The sequence below is a fragment of the Dipodomys spectabilis genome, unplaced genomic scaffold, assembly GCF_019054845.1.
Source record: "Dipodomys spectabilis isolate Male_0828 unplaced genomic scaffold, ASM1905484v1 ptg000138l, whole genome shotgun sequence".
Taxonomy (NCBI): Eukaryota; Metazoa; Chordata; class Mammalia; order Rodentia; family Heteromyidae; genus Dipodomys; species Dipodomys spectabilis.
Genome location: NW_024870815.1, coordinates 10,144,343 through 10,168,793, shown reverse-complemented (window position 1 = coordinate 10,168,793; position 24,451 = coordinate 10,144,343). Strand labels below are relative to the sequence as shown.

Genomic DNA, 24,451 nt, shown 5'->3' with positions numbered 1-24,451 from the left:
CTACCGGTGGTCAGAACTCTTGAAAGAGGATTATCATACTTTATTCATGAGATACTAGCTGACAATTTACACATTTGAGGTCAATGTCTTCTGGGCTTTAGAAAAAAAAAAAAAGTTAACTCAGGAACATAGGTCTAAGGCAAGTTAAAAAACTCAGTGTGATTACTTCTATTTATCAGTATTCTTTAATTTGTAGAAAAAATATAAATAAGCTTAACAGTATTTAACTGCCAAGTAGAATATATTTGTTGAAGTGTTTATGCACTTAAAGTGCATAAACTTTTACATTCCTGATGTATCTAAATCCAGGACCTCTCTAGTTGATCAAAGCTATTCTCTTCAGTATTTCATGTGTTAGCATTTAACATCAGGATTATCAAAAGGCATTAGCCCAATTATCTTTTAAATTTAAATTTAAGGAGTGAAAGTGCTTAAATAAACAGACTCTACAAAAAAATTTCACTCATTGTGCTTACTATGGAAGTACTACAAAGAATATAAACTTGTTCCTTTTTTTGGTGTGCCAGTCGTGGGGCGTGAACTGAGGGCATCATACGTATTGTCCCTGAGCTTTTTTGCTCAAGGTTAGTGCTACCTGAACCACAGCTCCACTTCCAGGAAACTCTCATGGACTTTCCTGCCCAGGCTGGCTTCAAACCATGATCATAAGATCTTAGACTCCTGTGTAGCTAGGAGTATAGGCCCACTAGTTTCTCCTCTTTTTTTTTTTGGGGGGGGGGGGGAAGCTTAAACTCGGCCTGAGTGCTGCCCTTCAGCTCTTCAGCTTAAGGTTAGCACTCTACCACTTGAGCTACAGAGCCACTTCCTGTTTTCTGATGGTTTATTGGAGATAAGTGTTTCTTGGAGTTTCCTGCTGGGCCTGGCTTTGGACCGAGATCCTCAGATCTCAGCCTCCTCAGTAGCTAGGACTACAGGTGTGAGCCACTGGCGCCCGGCTTTCTCCTCTTTCTTTAGGGCTGTTGTTGCAGCGGAGAATTCTTCATCTAAATTCGTAAGTCACCTTAAGACAGATGCAAAAATATGGGGAAAAGTTATCTTACCATACACCAACTTCCACACTGGTAATTAAATAAAGAGCCATAAACACATAATTTTAAAGTTTACTTCAAAAATGTATTTCCCAATATTTAACAGGTAAAGAAAATAGCATATTGGTTTATTTTATGTGGTTGTTATTTTATTTCCAAGTAATACTGATTAAAAATATTTACATACCTACTTTTAAGTCCACAGTTTAGCACTCTTATTTGTATGGCTTTAAAAGTTATAGCACAGAATCTTTACATTAAGGATTGGGGAAAAGATTCCATTCAAAACAAAGCCTGATATATACATGTTTTCCTCTGTACTTTATTTTAAATACATTAATTTTTAAATGATGCTCATTTTTTTTCAATCTGGTGGTAAAATACTAGTGCAATTTTTTTTATCAAAATAAAGTTTACCACAGATGTAAATGAATATTCCCAATTGAAAATGGCCCTTTAGCTGCCATCCAAAGAAATTTCTGAACCTAACTTAAAATGAAAAGGAATTGGCAATTGTCATTATAAGCAAAAATATGAAGTACTATAATTGCTACAATGCTTCTACAACACAAACTTTGAAAGAACCACAGATGCTTTCTAGAAGTTTAGTTGGTTTTGAAAGGCACATGGGTGTTTTGTTTTTTTTTTTTTACATTCTATAAATTTTGCCACCACCATTTCTGTTACAGAGTTGGCATCTGTGACTACTGGGATAGACAACAATGTTCTTCAAAAGAAAGAAAGCCAGACCCAAAACTTAACTGCACAGCAACAACGCACTTTTCTTCATGCAGCCTTGTTTCCTATATATTCAATTTTCTAACATGCATTAGAATACATAAACTTGTATTCTAATGATTTTACATTTGATTTTACAATATGGAAAGAATTTGAGGAAGGACATGACCTGGGAAAGAGAAAAGGGATCCTTTCCACAATGAAAATAGATACATTTGTACCCAACTATATAGTAAGAATATAACCCATTTAAGTTTCCAGAAATATACTTCTCCAAGCTCCCCTTCATTTATGAGAAAAATCCCCATTCTGTCATTAACTTGGGGGAGGGGTATCAGCGTGTTTCCATAGAAACAGTTCAGCACAAAATGAAATAGTTTAGCTTTGGTCCACTTATCTGTTAGCTTGAGGACAGTCACACTGCCCATCATCAGTTCAAAAACTGAACATATATATTTAAAAATACACTAATCTGTTACTTCATTGCAAAATGGGCACTGCTGTTCTGTCATCCTCTGCCGTTTCATTTTGGGAATCTTCCGTTGGTTTGGTCTCTAAACCCTCAGCACCGTCATGATCTTCCCTGGCAGCCTCAGCAGCTTCTGCTTGGGTAGGCGCTCTCTGCTCTTGGCTCATGATTTCAGGAGTCATGTGATCCAAGTCTGCCTCTAGAAGCTCAGTATGTACTTCCACTGGCATCTGATTTACCCGTTCAACATGGAGCTCCTCAACATGTACCTCAGTACCTTCTTCAGTATGAATTCGACCCACTTCTAGATAACTCACTTGGACCTGCTCTGGAAGTTCACTTATATGTGAATCATGCACTTGGCCGTCTTGAAGCAGATCTGGATGGACTTGTTCCACAGTCACTTGTGCTGAGTCTACCTGGACCTGAAGCAATGGTAACACATGCACCTTCCCGACTTGTTCTATAATAGTCATTGACGTCACTGGCTCAGTTTGCACATGTGTTTCTACTGAAAGAACTTCTTCAGTTACTAGACGCTCTGAAATATTGTGAGCATCACTGAGGTGCCGCCTTAATTCATTTCCTTGCATAAACCACAAGTCACATAGCGTACAATGGTTGGGTTTATCTCCAGTGTGTATTACCAAGTGATCTTTGAACTGGTCCCAGCTGTTAAAGACACTGTTACAGACCTGAAATAACCAAATATATGATGTTAGCAATACTTGCGTTCAATATGCATACACTTATTCTCTATATAACACTTGCTAATAAGACTATCCTGAAAATGTTATCCACAGTATCTAGTCAGAGCTATTACACTTAAAATACATTCTGGTAAATATTTCAGTATCTCACTGTTCAATTATTATATAAATTCTTCAGCATAAAGAGTAAGATAGATTTTCTCATAATCTCAAGATTTCAAACCACTATATTACTTAGGATAAAAATAATCATGGAAAATCTAGTTACAAATGGTATACCTCCCCTGACTTCCTCCCAAATTTGAATGATTGCCCTTCGTTTAAACTAGCTTCAGACTGCTTGTTATTTAGAACATACATTTTATTGACATTAATGCCATGTACAGTAAAAAAAAAAACTAACCCCCCATATAAAGTTGACAGAACAATGTACTTTCTTTCCCAGCCATCAACTTTTGCTTAAATGTCTCAGATGTTTCTCAGTTTAGGATAGAATGACATCGACGCACTCATTGTAATTTTTTTTAGGGGGAAGGCCTATCCTGGGGCTTGAACTCAAGTTTTGCTATCCCTGAGCTTTAGTTTTGTTCAGGCTAATGTTCTACTACTTGAGCAACAGCTCTACTGCTTTTTGCTGGTTAATTTAGAGGGAAGAGTCCCACAGACTTTCCTGCCTGGGCTGGCTTTACACTGTGATCCTTAAATCTCTGAAGTAGTTAGGATTACAGGTATGAGCCACTGGCCTGGCTACTGTAAACATTTTAAGTAAACATGCATTTAGCATGCAACACAGCACACTATAGTATAGGGTTGTTGTTTAGCCTCATAACTGCCAAGGCTAGTTGAGAGCTGTGGCTTGCTGCCGCCACCCACTGTCACAAGGGAGAAATCCTGTAATACTTTATTACTGCAGGAAAAGATCAAAATGCAAATTCGAAAAATGTTTTCTACTGAACACAAATTGCTTCTGCACCATTGTACTAAAAACAAAAAATCCCAAGTCAAACCAAGGTAAAGCAGAGATAGTTTACCTTTCATTGTAATTAGCAGATTGCTCTGGTAAGGACAGAATATACTCCCACATACCTGGCATTCATAAAGCTTCTTTCTTCCCTTTTTTGCCCCTACTCCAGTTTGGCATGCTGTGAGGTGACATTTGAGGGTGCTATTTCTAGCAAATCTTTCATGACAATTTGGACATTCAAAAGGCTTTTCACCTATTGTAAGAGAAAAAAAAAATACACTGACAAATTAAGACAAACAGCAAAGCAAAAGCAAAACAAAAAAATTTTTTTTTCAATGTTGGGGATCAAAGTATTCTATAGCTGAGCTGCATCCTCACCTCCTTTTTGGTTATTTATGTTTGAACTCATAGCATCATGCTTGCTGGGCTGGTGCTCTACTGATAGGCTGGGCCCCCAGCCCTTATTTTACGTTTTATTTTTGAAATATGCTTTCCCACCCTGTCCCCTTGTGAGCCTAAGCTATAACCTGTCTAATTTTAGATTTTTATTATTACCGGGGTCACAGGTGCACATTACAGTGTCCAGCTTCACTCCATGGAGAGAGTCTCATGGACTTTTTTGCTTTTGCAACCATGATTTTCTCAATATCAGCCTCCCATGTAGTTTGAGATGAAAAGTGAACACTATTGACCCCAGGTATGGGTTGAGAAGGGCAACAGGGGTAGAGGTGTCTCTTGAATTTGTTTCTAGGCTAGCCTGGACCTGCCATCCCCCACCCTCAGTCTCAAGCTTCTCAAGTCTAGGATTACAACTGTGAGCCACTGGAGTCTGAATTTCATTGATTTTGATATCAATTTTTGTTGTGTTTTGTTCCTTTGGAGTAAAAGAGGTAACAAGGTGGATGCTAAGTTGTCAGTGGGAAGACAGTATGTCATGTGCTACTGGTGAAGTGTGTACAGGGATCCTGTACACCACAATAGAGGCATGGAATACCAATTAGAATAAAAGATAAATCTGACACCAAATTATCTAAATGAAGGTCAGTAGGACTAAGCAATTTGCAATCTTCCAAGATGGAAGCTCTATTAGAGCAAGTAGGATACCTCTAAATGAGAAAATAATACAAGAAAATGTATGCATAATGAGGCCTACGTATGATACAGAAGTCAGAATGAGGCCATAAAGTAAGTGGAAAGTTACGGATAGCCGAAATGCTTAATGAGGAAGGGAATAAAAACACTCAGTAAAGGATTAAGGGAAATCAGGGAAAGAATGATGCTGTAGACATACTATTATTTTCATTATCACCAAAAGATACAAGCACAAATTGGTATAGCCTTAAGGGCAATTTGGTAAGATCTGACAAGATTTAAAGTGCATGGTATTTTAAATTAACATGGTAATTCTCCTCTCAAAAATTACTTGACCTGGGTTCTGGTGGCTCATGCCTATAATCCTAGCTACTCAAGAGGCTAGGATCTGAAGATCACCATTCAAAGCGATCCTAACAGATAAGAGTTCAAGAAACTTATGTCCAATTAACCACTCAAAGCTGGAAGTGAAGCTATATAGCTCAAGTGGTAGAGTACTAGCTTTGAACAAAAAGAGCTCAGGGATAGCTCAAGCCCTAGTACTGGCGCACGCACTCATGGGTGTACACACACACACACACACACACACACACACACAATTGAACGTGTGCATGAGATAAATGTACAAGGATACATACTATAGCATAATGTGCAGTAATAGCAAAATAGTAACAAAAAAATGAAATAATAGTAATTATGAATATCCATGCACTATAAAAAAATCAAATTCTCACAGATTCTGAACCTAAAACCTTGTGTATGTCTAAGCAGGCATCAAATCACACCCTCTGCTTCTGAAGGGTGCTTCTGAAGAGTTCTACTTAAGTAGTTAAGTTCACTTTTCATTACATGCCACTTGAGCTGTTTCTATTTAAAAAACTTAATAAGCCTAATGAAATCTAGAAGCAGAAACAGATTAATTCTATTTTAGATGTGTGTATAGTTAGATTTTAAAGTGCTTTTATCAGTTTTTTACTACTATAATGTGTAGAAGGTACCATTATCTTTGTATGTTTGTGTGTGTACAAACCTGCATACAAGTGAGCTAGTACTGGGGCTTAAACTCAGTGCTTTGTACTCTCACTTGAGTTTTTGCTCAAGGCTGGTGCTCTACTACTTGAGCAAAGCACCTCAACTTCCAGCTATTTTCTGGTTAACTGAATGAGTCTCATAGACTTTTCTGCCCTGGTGGCTTCAACTGGTTGCATCTCACCCTGAGTAGCCAGGATAACAGGTATGAGTCACTAGTGCCTGGTCCATTATCTTTATTTCTATAAAGCAGTTCCAAATAAAAGTGACCGGGCAAGTACAAACTGGCAAATGTCAGAATTAGGGCCAGAGCTGCATCTGGATTTACAACTTTTCTGGATATACAACTTTTTTGGTTCTACACTAAGTAGGAAGAACAAGCTGAAAACAAGGTTAAACATCACCTCTAGGTTGTCATTCACATTACTTATCTCTTTGATACAGCTGTCTGGTATTTTCTATTACTCTTAAACTGCTTATCCTTCTATATTTTTTTAAGTTGATAATCATGTAGTCATCCAATTATATAATCACTCAAATGAAAGCTAAGTCATTCTTTTATCCCTACCCCCATACTCTATTGATTACCAAGTACTGTAAATTCTGCCTACTTAATATTACTGAAATATCCATTCCCTTTCTACTACTGCTGCCTTTACCTAGCCTCTCATTCTGATTTAATTACTCATTAAGACTTCATGAAAGCTAGCAGCTTTTACCTCCAATTTATCTTGCTAATCATTTCTCTAAAATAGAAATCTGATCAGATCACATGTGCTCCCTGACTTAGCAAACAAATCTTCCTTTGTCAAACTCTTTCTCTAATGGACATCTGGCTCTCGCATTTATATTAATGAGTCAATTAAGTTGCCCAAGTTATCTCACATCATTTAAAAAGACATACAACATTAATGTACTTCCGCTTATACTCTATTGCCCAATACAAAATTTAAAAGTGGGGCTGGGGATGTGGCCTAGTGGTACAGTGCTTGCCTAGCATGCATGAGGCCTTGGGTTCGAATAAACAGAAAAAGCTGGAAGTGGCATGTGGCTCAAGTGGTAGAGTGCCAGCCTTGACCAAATGAAGCTCAGGGACAGTGCCAGGTCCTGAGTTCCAGGATTTTAGGATTAGCTAAAAAAACAAAAAATTAAAATTGCAGCACATAAAGAACATATTTAAAAATTTCTAAAATGTTTTGTTGTTCTGTTATTGAATAGTCACAAGGTAATATTTTAGGCTAGAGATAAATAATAGCTGCTACTTTAATGAGTTCCTGGAAAATAATACAAAAGCAATGGATCACCTACTGGGATATAGAAACTCCTCTTAAGACAGTTTACTGGTTACCTGTGAATTTTTTTTTACTGTGCTACTGGCATATGAATCTGTTTGCAAAGTTAACCCACAAAACAAAAATGTTTACCAATAAATTAGATGACTATTTGCATTTTTTTTGGGGGGGGGTCGGAGTAGGGGTGCTGGTACTGAGGCTTGAACCCAGGCCTTGCCCTCTCTCTTGGCTTTTTGATAAAGGCTGAAGCTCTACCACTTGAGCCCTAACTCCACTTCTGGCTTTTTGTTCATTAACTGGAGAGAAGAGTTGCCAACATTTTGTCTGCTCAGACTGGCTTTGAACGGTAATCCTCAGATATGTATCATGCCCAGCTTGATTATTTGCTTTGCTTTTTAAGGACTAGAATACATAACTATAGGAGGCTTCCAAATACCAAAGAGGAATGCATCAGTGTTTGAAATAATATTTAATATTCCAAAAGATTTAATAAGTCTAATACCTTTAAACAATGAAAGCTTTTTAAATCCATACTGAGCCTTAAGCAAAGCATTACATTCTGCTATTTATGTGTTAATTTAGTTCCTAAATACTGATACCAAGAGTTTGAATGACGAAGGATAACACATTATCCTAATCTATCTGGTTCTTTTAATTCAGTGACCTTGGACAGTGAAGAACTACACAGTATTTCACTAGTAGTTTTCAAAACTCTTTAAAATGAAAAAAATCTAAGCAGCGTAGGATACCTGTGTTGTACTTATCATACTAGTAATTCACGAAGCTCTAACCATTTTATGTCATAAGAACTTGGTAACGGGCTGGGAAGGTGGCTCAGTGGTAGAGTGTTTGCCTTGCCTGCATGAGGCCCTGGGTTCGATTCCTCAGCACCACATAAGCAGAACAAGCCAGAAGTGGTGCTGTGGCTCAAGTGGTAGAGCGCTAGCCTTGAGCTGAAGAGCTGAGGGACAGTGCCTAGGTCCAGAATTCAGGCCCCACAACCACCATCACGACCAACAACAAAAGAACTTGGTACCAAGTGTCCAGAAGTTGGAAACCTGAAAGTAACTGCACCCTATGAACTCTTGTTATAAAGGGTTTAGGACTTACCCCAAGATGCAAGTCATGGGTGATCAGTCCCATGCATGGCTTGGTGATCTAGCAAGGACTGCTTGGGGATGGAAGCAAGGACTGTGAATTGGACAAGGAAAAAAATATGTGGAGGGAATGAAGAACTGTGAGGGCCAGAGGTGGAATTGCGAGGACTGCCCCCTCGGGCATGGGATGGTGTCTAGGAAAAGGAAGTATATAGCCATTAACCTCTTCAGTTCCCAATCTGTCCACCAGTCCTGACATATTTACCTCTGAGACAGGTAGGAGATAGACATTCATTGTGTATCTACTAAAGCAAAACAGGCAAGTACATAGAAAATTATAAAAATGCTAGAAAGTATTTATCAATATTTCTTGTAACATAAAAACAGGAAGAGTAAAGTGGCATTGTAATTAGGATTTAATAACTCACTGTCTTTAGTAAATAAACTACAAACTTGTTTTACATATATCTTTGAGAAATATAAAAATTGACAAGTCATAAGAGTGACAATCACTTTCAAAATGTATCCAGATTTGCACTTAAAGCATCATTATTTCAACAGAGACTACAGAAGCAATGTTTTTATAGCCTGCACATTCGAAAACACAGGACAAAAGAAACTAAAGGTTTATATTTCAGGTCAATGTAGAAAAAAAATATGCTTTTAACACAAAGTATTTGCTAATTACCTGTATGTTTTCGAAGATGCTCTTTAAAATGTCCAAAGTGGTCAAACTGTTTGTCACAGTACTGACAAATGTGAATTTTTTTCCCAGTTCTTTGCTTCTTACTGACTCCACCTTCTTCAAGGTGGTAACAATTTAGGTGCTGTTTCCATGCACTCTCTCGAAGATACCTTTTATTGCATATTTCACACTTGAAACTCTCTGTGGAGTGTGATTTCATGTGTTCCTTAAAATGGTAAAACAATTTAAATGAACGGTTACATTTCTCACAATGGAACAAGTCCTTCACATGTGACAGCTGAAGTTCCACAATTTCAATACCTTCTACCTGTTTGCTTATGGGGTCAGATGCACAGCCATCTTCTTTAATTTGTCCTTTTCTATCACCTTGACGGTACTTGCTGGTAATATCCGCCAACAGTGCTAGAGCAGAATCATCAGAGGAACCTGTGCTCTGTATGTACTTTATGGACTGCTTAGCAGATGCCACTTCCTCTAGTGTCTCGATGCCTTCATCTTCCACTTCGATTGTGCCTTCGGCAATCTCCACCTCAATTTCAACAGGTTCTGATTCTGCAGATGGCAATGACTCAGTGATAACATTTGAAGTTTCTGCAATCTTTCGTTTTTTTGTCTCATTTTTCCCTGTGGTATTTTCCTCTAGTGGAGCTGAGTTTTCCTTGTTTCTAAAACAGAGTGTATGAATTTTAAAAATCTGTAAGATCAAAATCTCAGCAGGCTTCTTTAAAGTAATTGATAAACTGATAAAAAATTTATAGGGAAGGGCAGAAAACAAAAGAGGCCTATGTTGATTTTAAGACTTTCTCAAAAGCTATAGTAATTAAAACAATGAAACTGGCGATATTGGAGATAGGAGTCTCATGGTCTCTCCTGCCCGGGCTGGCTTTTAACCGTCATCCTCAGATCTCAGCCTCCTGAGTAGCTAGGATTACAGGCGTGAGCCACCAGCGCCCGGCTTTCTGTGAGATTCTTATCTCCAATTAACCACCAGAAAACTGGAAGTGGTGCCATGGCTCAAGTGGTAGAGCGCTTGCCTTGAGATGAAGAGCTGAGGGACAGTGCCCAGGCCCAGAGTTTAAGTCCCATGACTGACAAAATAAAATCCAACAGCTGCATATAGTAGCATGTTTAAACAGCCAAAAACTAGAAACCAATCCAAATACCATCAGATAGAAAAACAAGTTGGTATATCCAAAGGAATAACAACAATAACAAAACCTCTTAATATCATGGAAAAATCTCTCAAATTCAAGTGAAAAAAAAGTAAAATGTGAAGGAATAAATGCTGTTGGGGCCATTTACATAATATTCTAAATAAAGACAAGCTACAATGATAAAAATCAGAGCAGTGGTTGCTATATGTATTAGAATAAGCCGTAAGAGTTATTGTGAAACCTTCTGTGGTAATGAAAACGTTTCTATGTATTGAGTGAGCATGGCTATACTATTATATAAAAGCCAAAGAAACTTTAACAACTAAAATGGGTGAACATAGACAACTTCCACTTTTATCAGGCTGGGGAAAAAGGTATATGACAACTGCTACTTTCTAATAAACAGGAACGTTCTCATACAGTTTTAAAATATACAATAAAGTAATTATAGCAAAGTGAAATGAAGATGTTTGTTTTCAGTTATCATTCAAGAACTGGGATAAGCCAGATGTACTCAGAGATGAATTTGGTAAAGCAAGAGATTTTACAGACCCATCAGCTACAGAAAGGAGAAAAGCATAGCAACTGGGTAGCTGTGAAAACACACAATTTTGAGTGGTAGTTTTTCAAACTTAGCCAAATGCTTCCTCAAGATGAAACATTTATAATCTCTATCTCAAGGGGTTGAAGTCTAATGGAAGAATGAAGGGATAATAACTTAATTATTGCTTAGTGGAGAATGTATAAAATAAAAACAGAAATATCTAAGTCAACCTGCTCAGGCAAGGCTTTAGAGAACAAGCAACTGACTGGACCAAGACTGAAAGATGTTTAGTAAGATTTTATCAGTGAAAAAACAAGAAGAAGGCATTTCAAGAAAAAGGAATGGAACGTATGCATAATATTACTTTTTGACAGTTTAAGTGCTTTACATATACTAATTCAAAAACCAGATCTAGAATAGGCTACAAATATTTAGAGAGTTAATTTCAATCAGATCATTTTTCAATTAGCTCTATTCACAAAGCATTTGTGAAAAACAATAGCGATAGCTTGTTTTAACAAGATGTCATTTCCAACTGGGGCTATCAAGAAGTTAATCAAAAATTTAAAGGGAACAACTGGGAAATAAGGTGTCCTAGGAGTCTGAAAAGCTTGAAGATATTCCAGGGAATATAGAAGGCCACCAACAAGCACAGGGCTGTGTTCATGTACAGGAAAAAAACCTTACAAAACCCAAAGTTCTCACCTCCAATTAATTTTGAGGTCAGTGCACTCAGGAATTAAAAGCTAAGGCAAAGATACAACTGTGTGAAGGAACAATGATGGTGTGCTCTGACACAAGGCACCGTAACATGGGTGTGAAAACTTGCTGAGCAGTAGTTATTTAGCAGAAACTTCAATTTCTCACAATATAGCCTTTATAGAAGTAGTCTTGGAAAGTCACTAAACAAGCAGAAACAAACTAAAAAGGAACAAATTTAAATACCAGCCTTGATATGTTATTTAAAATATAAAATTTATTTGAAATATAAAATTTGTAAATCATGCAATAAAATACTGAAACACAGCTTATATACAGAAAAGGCCATGCTGTGTAGAAGCCTATACAGTGTATTATAACAGCTAATATATAAATACTGTTGTCTTCCTGTCTTCAAAGGAACTCTTCAGAATACACTGAATGGCTATCTGGTTCAAGAAACAACTGTTACTACACTTAAAGTAAAGAGCACTGATGTTTGTTATTATTATAAAGATCTCATCTTGTTACCATCAGCTCCTAACTATACATGGAAGTTCATTAAATGCCTCTCAAATTTAACCTAGGCCACTGAGTATGTTCAACCATGCTAATGCTAAGATCTATCACAGAGATACTACTCACACCCATAAACTACAAAAAGACCACATGAATTTTTTCCAGAAGGTTCTCATGCATGATTTAATAAACAGAATCTGAAATTGCTCCCATCTCTCTCTCTCTCTCCATTCTTTTTGTTTACCTCCATTTTGAGAAGGGATGACCTTAACAAATATATGCTCATCTACACACTCCTCTACTTTGCTACCCAACTTTAGCTCTCTGTTCAGGAGAGTACTAATTTGGTTTTGATTGGCACACATATACCTATCTATCCATTCACAATTTTTTTGGTCAGTTATGGGGCTTGAACTAGGCATTGGCACTGCCCTGAGCTCTTTTGCTCAAGGCTAACATTCTACCACTTTAAGCCACAGCTCCACTTCTGGCTTTCTAGTGGTTAACTGGAGATAAAGAATCTCATGGGGATGTTTCTTCAAACTGTGATCCTCAGAGCTCAGCCTCCTGAATAGCTAGGATTACAGGTTTGAGCCATCAGCACCTGGCTCACAATTTTTTTAATGCCAATTCTGGGACTTGAACTCCAGGCCTTGAGATTTCATTCAACATTTTTGTACTCACACAATCTACCCTTGGAGCCACATCTGTAGTTCTGATTCACCAATGTTTAATATACATCTTCTGTACAATTACAGAATACATACATGCCAAGTTCTTATCAGAAAAGTTCAAAATTTAACTGCTAAACTAAAAGACAGTATTTATTAGCAATTATAACTTAAAATTATTCTCACTTTTATCCTCTGATTAAATCATACCATTGAGTTAGAATCACTGCATTTTCTCATGATCTTACAAATTATGCTCTGGTGTCCTATCAATGATCTGTATTGACACTGACCATAAAAAAGTAGTAGGTAATATGGGCTGGGAAGGTGCCTCAGTGGTAGAGTGCTTGCCTTGCATGCATGAGGCCCTGGGTTCGATTCCTCAGCACCACATAAGCAGAAAAAACCGGAAGTGGGGCTGTGGCTCAAATAGTAGAGCCCTAGCCTTGAGCTGAAGAGCTGAGGGGCAGCACTCAGGCCAAGTTCAGGTCCCACGACCGGGGGGAAAAAAAAAGTACTAGGTAATAATGAGAGTTCACACATTTAGAGTACCATATGCCAGACACAACGTAAGGTAGTGCACCAATTATTTAATTCTCTCAAACAATTCTATGTAGAAAGGACCATTATTACCTCCCACTGACAAGTAAGGTCACTGAGTGGACAGAAAGTTGAGTAGCTCCATTAAGACCAAAACAATAACAGGCTAGAATGTCCCACTCAGAGGCTCCTGCTATTTGCTATCACACTATAGGCTCTCTAGCTTTCCCATGCAAGACTATCACTTGAGCCACACCTTGACCTCTAGCATTTTGCTGGTTGAGATAAAAGGTCTCTTGGATTTGTCTCTCTGGGGTAGCTTTGAACCAAGATCTGTCTCCTAAAGAGCTAGGACTACAGGGTGAGTCACCAATGCCTGGCTTAATATTTGTTTTCGTGGTCGGTCCTGGTGAACTCAGGGCCTGGGGGGCTGTCTCTGAGCTCTTTTGCTCAAGGCTAGCACTCTACCATTTTGACAAACAGCTCTACTTCCAGTTTTTTGGCATTAAAGAGTTTCACAGACTTTCGTGCTGGGACGACTTTGAACTGTGATCCTCAGATCTCAGCCTCCAGAGCAGCTAGGATTATGGGTGTGAGCCACTAGCACCCAATCTTAATGTTTTCTTAATATCTCCTATGGAAATTTTTATTTCAATATTAATAGCTTCTCAGCAATTGATTTGTTCTTAGCCTTACAACAATGACTAATGTAACTAAATGACTTTTTTTTTTTGCATTATGTGCTTCAGAACTCAGAGCTAGATTTAACCCACCTATCAAGTATTTAGATTTAAATGGAATGCATTTGGGTATTTCTAGTTTGACTAATTATCTCACTGCTTTTGCCTGATATTTTATCCCATTAATTTACAACCTAAAGCCAACAAGAAAGTATACAGAACCCAGAAAACTTTGTAAGCAGCTGCCTAGATTTTGAGATACTAAAGATGTCTATTAGAAGTTCTTAGACAAGAAATCAGATGCAAGTGAAAAAAAGAAGAGTATTTTATAAATCTTTAAATATTCTTAATTTCAAAATGTAACCTCTTTAAATAACATGATACTATAAATTCTTTACTAAGGTGACTATGCCCAAAATTGACCATCTACATCTCACTGAAATAATTACCTGACTTCAAGAGCTTTGATAGCTTCAAGCATTTGTAGAAACTCTGCTGCTTTCCATACATCATTGGCTTCTTCTTCTCCTTGTATCATCAATTTTGCTGTATATGTGAATTCAATTAAATGACGGAAGGCCATTTTACTAACACCTGAAAAGAAGATGTGCATTAGCACGTGCTCATATTAATTTAAACCTTAAAATATAAATAAAACGCTTGACATTTTAATTACTATTTGTCATTTCCTGGAGAAATTCTCATTAACAACACAATACTATATATCCCCATTTCACTAATACCTAGGCAAGCTTACTTTCCTAAAGACTTCTGTAGGTCCTTAGAAAACAGTTAAGACCTATTACTCCATATGAATTAAGTAGTTATATGTCAGAAATTCTTGCCAGAGAGGTTGACGAGCTCTATCAATTTATCCCAAAAATCTTTAAAGGCTTTAACAGTGTAGCAAATAAAGTTCATACCTCTCTGCCTGTATTTCAACTTGTTAGGTACTCTACCTTTTCAATAAATTTAATGTTTAAAAAGATATTGTTGACTCTAGGTATAATGTTAAACTGTAGATCTCTAACGTTTATCCATCTTTGCTTTTCCTGGTTTTATGCCCAGGAAAGATGGTAACTACCCATTTCCTTCTCCCTTCAAACCCTGCTAATCCCCATTCTACATGTTGACAAAATTTGAAGTTAGGAAAAAAGTATCAAAGGTCAAGAAATTGCTTTAAAAAAGAACTGGAACTTGATGTTTCTAGATGTTCATTTATTATCATGTAACATTAATTTCTTTTTCTTTAAACAGATTTACTAAAATCATGATACATTTATTTAAATAATGAGTTTCACATAACCTCAATATATGTTATACCTATTGAGTTGGTAAATATTTTACAGCATGATCTATAGGTTCACTGACTGCTCAAGCTGTATTTGCAGCCCTATCTTCTTTTGGAGCTCCAGATTCTCTCTTTTTTTTTTTGGATGGTCATGGGGCTTGAACTCTGGGCCTGGGCACTGGCCTCAGCTCGTCAGCTCAAAACTAGTGTTCTACCACTTGAGCGACAGTGCCACTTCCAGTTTTCTGGTGGTTTATTGGAGTTAAGAGTCTCAGGGTCTTTCCTGCCTGGGCTGGCTTTGAACCGTGATCCTCATATCTCTCAGCCTCCTGAGTAACTAGGATTACAGGCATGAGCCACCAGCACCTGGCAATACTGGAGCTCCAGATTCTTGCTGATCATTTTAACTTGGCCATTTCATGGACCGTGTTTAGGAAGATACTGTGCCAAATTCATTCTTTAAACCAGAATCTGGCCAAATAACAGAATCAAAAAGTGTTTTTGTTTTATCTACCTGTAATCTAAATACTTGACAGTGACATGTGCTTTACTAGAATGGACATACCATGTCAAAGGAACAGAAGAAAATCTCACAGTGATTGCTTTCAGAAAGAAGACCTAACTTGTCCATTGCTGCTCTCTCCACTAGCAATGAATATTCCAACCTGGGCCACTTACGTTTTAAAACTTTTTAAGATTTTTTAGAAGTCAACACTTCTTTGAAATAATTCCTATTGAATGCCATCTAATCTCTCAGTCTCTTTCTTTAGCAACATCATCCTTAGTAACACTTTTTGCACCCCTTAAATGTGCTATTTTATTTTCAAGTTCTTTAAGGGATATCTTATGCTTCAATCTCTAGCTTCCAGTTCTGCAATAATACATATTATTTAACAGGCACTCTATAAAATAGCTTCCATTTATTAAACTTTGGAAATGCACTAAACACTACACTGGACCTTCTGTATATTTTACTTCAACTAGTCATTACAAGCCTATTAACCTTCTTTTCAGTTGAGGTAAGTAATCTGCTTGCCTGGGGTTAGACATCTACAAGTAACAAGTGGATGAACTGAAGGACTTGTCTTACAGTAAAACCAAGGCCATCCAGAGAGCTAGATTGTCACTTTAATCTCTGGATTTTTTTTTTTTGGGGGGTCTGGTCATGGGGCCTGAATTCTGGGCCTGGGCGCTGTCCCTCAGCTCTTCAGCTGAAGGCTAGCGCTCTACCACTTGAGCCACAGCGCCACTTCCGGCTTTTTTTCTTTCTTCTTATGTGGTGCTGAGGAATCGAACCCAGGGCCTCATGCTTGCAAGGCAAGCGCTCTACCACTGAGCCACCTTCCCAGCCCCTAATCTCTAGATTTTCATTATGACTGTGCTGTGTCCATCAAACATAATCAAAAGATAATCTAGCCACAGATTTATTAACTGGAATATTCCAAAATAAAAGTATATTCTTAACTCTTTTCTTTACTCTCTTAGGCATCAAAAATTTCCCAGGGAATAGTGTTTCTAGGCAACCTATTCATAACAAAAAATATATCCTCACTCAAAGAGATAAAAACTAAAGCAAGAACCCTGAAAGCTAAGATCTGTATTTACAGAGGCAAACAGGCTTATTTCCTATTGTTTTGAGTTTTGATGAGAGGAAGTACTATAATAGCAAAAGCTAAAAAGCATAATAGCTACCTGAAGTATAAATGGGAAATAACAACTTTTTTTTTTTTTTCTTATAATTTGGTGCTGGGCTGGTGTTGGTCAAGGCCTGGGCACTGTCCCTGAGCTTTGTCTGCTGAAGGCTAAAACATACCATTTGAGACACAGCTCCACTTCTTGTGTCTTGCAGAATTTCCTGTCTGGGCTGACTTTGAATACCAATCCTCAGATCTCAGCCTCCTGAGTAGCTAGGACTATAGGCATGAGCCACCAGCTCCTGGAAACACTTTTCAAGAGGCGAGCCTCAAATAATAATCCTTGACATATGGGAAAGCTATTAGAGAAAAGTCAAGCCAAGTACAAAACTGATGCTGTTTTAAAGTAATACCTAATTGGTGGTCTCTTTCTTCCTAAACATCCTAGGGCCACTAGAATGTCCTGAGTGCTACTTTAATTCACTTTTCCTAGTCTTTCCCATATGATGGTACTCGCTTCACCTCGTGAAAGACAACAATGTATGTTAGTACATCACTACTTCTATTAGCAAAGGCCTCTTCTGAAATTTAAAGCATCCCCACTAATCTGAAACCTAAAGTCACTGCAACAAAAAATTGTGGTTTTCATTTACTCATTATTTCAAAAGATGGGTGATCACTGGTTTCAGCAGTGGAAAAGACTGCATCGACATCAACATCTACCACCCACAGGTTTTGCTGGCAGAACATTCTACTAAAAACTGCTGAAATTAAGAATGCTCAAATTATGGGTCTGAGTCACCATGCCCAGATTATTTGTTGAGATGGAGGACATGCTACCTTTTGTTCAGGCTAGCCTCAAATGATTATTCTTTCAATCTCTACCCTCCTAGACAGGATTATAGGCATGTACTACCACTCTTGGCCAAACTAATTTTCAGTGTGCTTTAGATGTCTATATCATTAGATACTTCTTTTTTTTTTTTTTTTTTGCTGGTCATGGGGCCTAAACTCTGGGCCTGGGCACTGTCCTTGAGCTCTTCAGCTCAAGGCTAGTGCTCTACCACTTGAGCCATAGCACCACTTCCGGCTTTTTCTGCTTATGTGGTGCTGAGGAATTGAACCCAGGGCCTCATGCATGCAAGGCAAGCACTCTACCACTGAGCTACCTTCCCAGCCCCACATTAGATACTTTTAGTGCTCAATAATGCCTGGCTCTCGTCTTTAGGGGGACATAAAGACTATACTTCCAAATCCCTTTCAGTTAGTAAGCTATATGACTAGTTCTGGCCAAAGTATTAATAGGGATCAGATGATATTTGTCTATTCTATGTCAAGGGAGGCAAAGGTAGGTATGTGATACCTCTCTTTACTAAGAGTTTTTCTTTTTTTCCTCCAAAGAACATGTAAGCCTCATCTTATGATGATTGAGCAGCACAGAGAATTCAAGGTACTTCACAGAAAACAATCACCTTGAAGAGCTAACTGGAAGGCCACAGAGAATTTTTCTTGGAAATCAGACTATTACTTCATGAACTAATAGCTTTAAGAGAAACAGTAGACCAATAGAATCTTAGAAGCGTGTGTTGGTCCTGACACTTGTCAAGGAATTATATGAGAATTTAGGAATGGTTTCAAATAGAAAGGAATGCAAAGAAAGTTCTGAAATTCAAGACTTATAATATTGAAAATGTGAAATTTTCCTGTGTTCCAAGCAATGAAATGTAAGACTGGAAAAAGTAAATGGAAACTTCAAGGAAAAATATCCAATAAATAAAATCACTCAGGGCAAAGAGGAGAATAAAAGTGAACCATCCATCTGGCTCCAGTGGCTCATGCCTGTAATTCTAACTAAACAGGAGGCTGAGATCTGAGGATCATGGTTCCAAGCAGCCCAAGCAGGAAAGTCTGTGAAACTCATCTCCAATTAATCACCAGAAAAAGCCTTAAGTGTAGCTGTGGTGCAAGTGGCAGAGCACTAGCCTTAAGCATAAAAGCTTAGGGTCAGCTTCCAAGCCCTGAATTCAAGCCTCAGGATTTGCACAGAAAAAAACAAAAAACAAAAAACCAGGTGATGATGGCTCATGCCTGTAATCCTACATAAGCAGGAGGCTGAGATATGAGGAACAGAGTTTGAAGCCAGTCAAACAAGAAAATCTGCAAGACTCTTATCTCCAAGTAACCACACACACACACAGCCCGAAGCAGAGTAATAGCTCAAGTGATAGAAGTCTAGCCTTGAGCAAAAAGCTTCGAGACTGTATTTAGGCCTGAGTTCAGGCCCCTATATTGGCAAAAAGTAAAGTTTGAGTGCCAAAAGAACAACTTACCTAGTCTCCTTATAACATAGTGTTTTGCTAAATTAACTATCTGAAACCAAAGAACCAGCTGTTTTCTAAAGTATTGTACTTAGAACTTACCTTCTATTTCTACCAAAGGTTCTTGAGTAAATTCTTGAAAGAATTTGTAGAAGAACTTACTGCAAGCAGCCAAAACAGCCTTGTGAGCCTTAAAATGGTGTCCTAAATAAAGCAAAGGAGGAGAAAAATCATGATATATATGCACCACAATGAAATGTAACTATAAAGGAGAAAACTGTACAAAGTAACAGATCTTTCTTTATAATGAAAGTATCTGTATTTATCTCTCTATATATAATTTTTATAAATTAAGGGCAGAATATTCTTGTTAGCTATTTTGAGAAAGTTAAATCTAAAGACACAAAGCCAAGAAATCATCGCCTTTATTAACTCGGTTTTTATAAAAGCCAATTCATTACACTAGGTAATTAACTACTAATATACGTAGCCTACTACATCCAATTACGCAATAAAGAGGCATATCCTACTCAGTTGAAACTACTAAAGACAACCCAAAAATCATACATTGGGAAAGAGACAAAAAGCAAAGACACCAAACCACCACTGAGTAAGTACAAAGGTAGATGTGTCTGCTATGGGAAAGGTTTCACTATATCTACTATTTGGAAGCCCAATATATTAAAAAAAAAAATCATTTATAAAATACCCAAGTTGACTTTGCTTCCATTATAATGACAACAACTCAGACTGGCAAAGACCCCAATTTATTTGAGAAGCTCCCAAAGGAGCTATGAAAGCAGTCAGGGAAATCTCACATTCTCCTTCCAAGACCACTTGGCAAACACTTTTTAACCAAATGACTGAGGGACTACTCCACAAAAGCAGCGTATCCACAGGAGGCTTAGTAGCCAGACCACTTTGAAATGTCCTTATTTATCAAACATTCTGGGATGCCCTCTCTCATCTCCAACACCCACCCTCTTCTTGGCACGCAAAAAAGTACCATGAGCAAACTTCATTCATCCTGCTGGGGGAAGCTGAAACGTGAGGAACACGGGAGAAGGTTGGAAAGCAGGACTGGCCAACCAGCTCTCTGCAGCGTGATGGGGGGGGGGGGCGATGGGGGGAACCACTGACAAGTGTTCTCCAATCCCAAGGCACCCCCTTCACAGCTCAGAGGGGGGGGGGGAAGGCGGGGAGTGGAAGGGGAGAGAACCGAAGCCCTAAACCGGCTCCGGAGCCGTGCCCACCGCCCTAACCTACCATCGACAATGAGGGTGATGTCGGTAAACCGGTCCTGCTCCCGCTGTTCATTCAATCGGTCCAGGATCATTTTATGATGTTCAGGAAACTCCTGAAGGCATTCCATCGTTTCTTCAGCCTCCATGGCCGTCGGTGTGCTCTACAAAAGAGGAGCATGATAATGTACACCCATGAGCTCGAGCCGAGAAGCACAACCCCGAGAGCATAAAACAACCACCAAAACAACAAAACAGGCCGAGAACGTGGAGGGGAAGGGGGCAGGGCGCGGCCGGGAGGGGGGCGAGGGCGGAGAGGAGGGCGAGCCGAGGGGCCGCCGCGCGTTGCGGCCCGGAGCCGCGGGACTCCGAGCCTGACCTAATTGGAGCCGGGAGACGCGAGCTGGAGCGGGGTGGGCACGGCGCCGAAGGCTCCGGGCGCCGGGCGCGCCAAGTCCCGCAAGGGAGGGGACCCCACCGCCGCGGCGGCCCTCTAACGGCCCGCCAAAACCCTTCTGGCCCAACCCGGGCTCCGGCCGCTCCAGACCCGGTCCGGCCCGCGGCCCACAACGACTCCCGGGTCGCCTCTTCCTCCCTCGCCCTCCCTCTTCTCCCCCGCCCTGACCGGGCCGGCACTCACTCAGGGGGGAAGGAGGAGCGGCCCAGGGGCTGCGCGTCAAGTACGTCGACGTGATGCGTCACCGCGTCCGACTCCGGCTGACGAGAGGCCTTCTCGACTCCGAGCAGCGGCCTGGCTCCGCCCCCCACGCCCGCCCCGCCCCCCACGCCCGCCCCGCCCCGGCCCCGCCTCTGGAGCGGGGCGGAGCCGATCGAGGGAGTTTGGCGTTCGCCGTCCGCTAGGCCGCTCCGGCCCTCGGAAGGAAGCGGGGCCCTGGGGGCGCTGGGCGGGAGCGAGGCCGGGCCCGGTGCGGTGCGGGGGCCTCCCAAAGTGCGGCTCCTCCGCCTCTCACCCTCCCCAACGTGACCCCGGGTGTGCGCGCTCCCTCCCGCGAGCTCCAGACGCCTGCGGAACTCGCGCGCGGGGCCCCGAAGGCTTCGAGTCGGCGGCTGCCTCAGCCACGCCCCGGCCCGCCCACCGTCCTCGCCGGAGCCCCGGGCCGGGCCGGGCCGGGCCGCCCTCCCTCCGCGCCTGCCGCGCCTTCCGTGCGCTCCCCGCGCCGCTCCCTGCGCCCGGCCGCCGCTCACCCTCCATTTTCTCGGCTGGGACCACACAGCGTGCTCCTTGTTCCCGCGTGAAGCCGGAGGCCGTGCGCTCTCCCGGGCCCCGGGCGGGGAGGGGGGGGGGGGCGAGCGGCCGCGGCGCCGCGGAGGCGGCCTCGGGCGCGAGCACGTCCGGACGCCCGGGATCTCCGGTCCCCGCTCGCGGCCTCCCCCTCCCCGCCGCGCCCGACCCGCCGCACGAGTCTGCCGGGCTGGGGGCCTGGGTGCCCGACACGCGAGGCCCCCGCCGCCAGCTCCCCGGAAGGAACGGCCCCGCGGGGACCCCGCTCGGCCACGCGTCCCCGGGAAACCAGGGTGCACACGACTTGGGGATGTGCTGATGCTCACCGGAAAGTGTGAGAATGGGGATTGGAGAGGAGTCCCCAGAGCAAGAAGGGATGTGACACGCCGCCACGCGCAGGAAACACGTGGTTCCGACAGCCCAACTCTTCAGCCTCGTAGAGTACTGAGCCTATTTATCTTCCAGTCATTGCTGGGTGTTAAACAATGCGTGGGGAGCGAATGAATAGGGCAGAGAGAGGGGTGTTAAGGGAAAGCCAGTCCTAAGATCAACAGGCCCTGAGCAAAGGGCCAAGATCATGGCGTTCCTGGGACTGAAAGCCTGTCCCTGGGATAGACCCTTGATAGCCTTGAAAACAGTGGTAATAATGTCCGACTTATTTTGCTGGTCTTGAGGCTTGAACTCAGCGCCTAGGTGCTGTCCCTGAGCCTCTATGCCCAAGGCTAGTGCTCTACCACTTGAGTCACAGTGCCACTTCCGGCTTTTTCTGAGTGGTTTATTGGAGAGCCTTAACTGATTTCAAACTGCCATCCTCAGATCTCAGCCTCCTGAGTAATTAGGATTACAGGCGTGAGCCATGATCCCTGGCTAGATGTTTGTTTGTTTTTTAAAATCAGCAGAGAGAGAAAGAAGAATAATTTCAAGAAATCAACTAAATGGAATTGATGGATGTTGAAGAGACATGTGGATACATGAGGGAAATCCAAAGATTTGGGTATCCATAACATGGATGTTGAAGACACAGATATAGATGAGATTGCTTAAAATTATGTGTAGGGGTGATACAGAATAGTAGCTTTGTAGGTTGAACTAGTTTCCTAGTAGGTATTTGGTTTGGTTTGGTTTGGGTTTTTGAGAAAAGGTCTCACTTGGTCCAGATTGGCCTGGGAACTTAAGATTCTCCTGCCTCAGCATTCCTAGTGCTAGGATTATAGGCAATAATCACTATACCCAGCTACATATCTTTCTTTTTATTACTTTTATTTTCTTCTTGAACTCAGGATTTGGGCACTGTCCCTGAGCTTCTTTTGCTCAGGGCTAGCACTCTACCACTTGAGCCACAGCACCACTAAAGACCTTTTCTGTTTATGTTGGTACTGAAAACCCAGGGCTTCCTGCATGCTAGGCGAGCATTCCCCACTAAGCCACATTCCCAGTCTCCAGCTATATGTTATGATGAAGAAATTGCACATTCAAATAGGCCTTTTGAAGTTCTAGTATATTCCCCTGTACAGTTGCATTGAACCAAATACAGAGCACCTCACTCTGTGAGAGTTGAGCCTTCACCACATTCTAATGTTTTAGACTCGGCTCATAGCATTCATTTTGAGTTTCCTGGCCTTGATGGATCCAGTGGAAACTACGACATTCCTAGGAAGAAGCAATGTTTATGACGAGTAGAAAAGGAAAAACTTGAAAGGACTAAAGAAATGAAAATAGGTAAAATACCAGGAGACACCAGGTGCTCGTGCCAGCCCAAGCAAAAAATTACCTCCAATTAACCACCAGAAAATTGAAAGTGGCACTGTGGTTCAAAGTGGTGGAACACTAGCTTTGAACAAAAGAGTTCAGGACAGCACCCAGGCCCGGAGTTCAAGCCCCATGATCAACCATAAAAAAAACTCAAATTGAAAGTGGCACTGTGGTTCAAAGTGGTAGAGCACTAGCTTTGAACAAAAGAGTTCAGGACAGCACCCAGGCCTGGAGTTCAAGCCCCATGATCAACCATAAAAAAAACTCAACAACAAAACCTGTAAGTGCCAAGAGAAATGACATAAAGAAGGCCATAAAAAGAGCTAGGGATATGACTCAAGTGGTAGGACCCCTGACTAGCAAGCAGAAGGCCCTGAGTTTAAATCCCACTATCCTCCCCCCAGTGAAAAAGGTGGTATCCATTTAGGAGTGCCAAATGCTGCTAAGTCCTTAAGCTTAGCAATGGGAATTGTCTGGTATGTATGGTATGTGGTATATATGTGGTATTTCTTGGACATCTTTGGTAGAAGACTTTTAGCAAGAACAGATTTAGTGGCTTGATTGAGGGATGGGGAATGAGAAATTGATATACAAGTAGTTTCTGAAAGAATAATTGGGAAAATTAAAGAATTTAGGGTGTAGTTGTAGAAGAACATTACTAAGCCAAGGAGAATATGATGATAGTTCAAGCCCAGTATCTCCTTTTCCCCCTAAAGTAGCAACTTGCTGCCTTTTGATGGTTGAATGATAGGATGTTTTATTTTTTCTTCCTAAAGGTTTTAAGCTTTATAAATGTGTTACATGAAGACAAAACATTTGTGTTGCTTATAAATTGGAATTGTCCAGAATAGCACTTTATAGTGCTGAGTCTTTATAATTTAAAAATAGTTTGGAAAGGAATACATGAATTGAAATTCCATTTATTCCTGTTCCTGGATTATATCTTGTCTTACAATAACCTTCATTCCTTCATTTTAACCACCTGTCAGTGGGTAATTGGCTCCACCTGCTGACCTTAT

The 24,451-nt window shown here is 40.7% G+C and overlaps 1 protein-coding gene across 10 annotated transcripts; it reads right to left on the bottom strand.

Annotated features, from left to right (window-relative positions):
* Window positions 1–1,103: 1,103 nt before the first annotated feature.
* On the bottom strand, window positions 1,104–22,024 carry Znf131 (zinc finger protein 131). 10 transcript variants are annotated; one of them, XM_042690547.1, is made up of 8 exons: window positions 21,078–21,177; window positions 20,463–20,601; window positions 19,299–19,400; window positions 14,403–14,547; window positions 9,454–9,811; window positions 9,129–9,351; window positions 4,053–4,183; window positions 1,104–2,951 (listed from the first exon to the last, which is right to left on the bottom strand). In XM_042690547.1, exons 2-8 carry the CDS (start codon window positions 20,584–20,586, stop codon window positions 2,268–2,270), a joined length of 1,767 nt encoding a protein of 588 aa, XP_042546481.1. In that variant the 5' UTR covers window positions 20,587–20,601; window positions 21,078–21,177; the 3' UTR covers window positions 1,104–2,267. The 10 variants fall into 10 exon arrangements, with proteins under 10 accessions (XP_042546481.1, XP_042546482.1, XP_042546479.1 ...); XM_042690548.1 differs by lacking the exon at window positions 21,078–21,177 and adding an exon at window positions 20,817–21,048; XM_042690545.1 differs by lacking the exon at window positions 21,078–21,177 and adding an exon at window positions 22,007–22,024 and having other exon boundaries at window positions 9,129–9,811.
* Window positions 22,025–24,451: the final 2,427 nt, after the last annotated feature.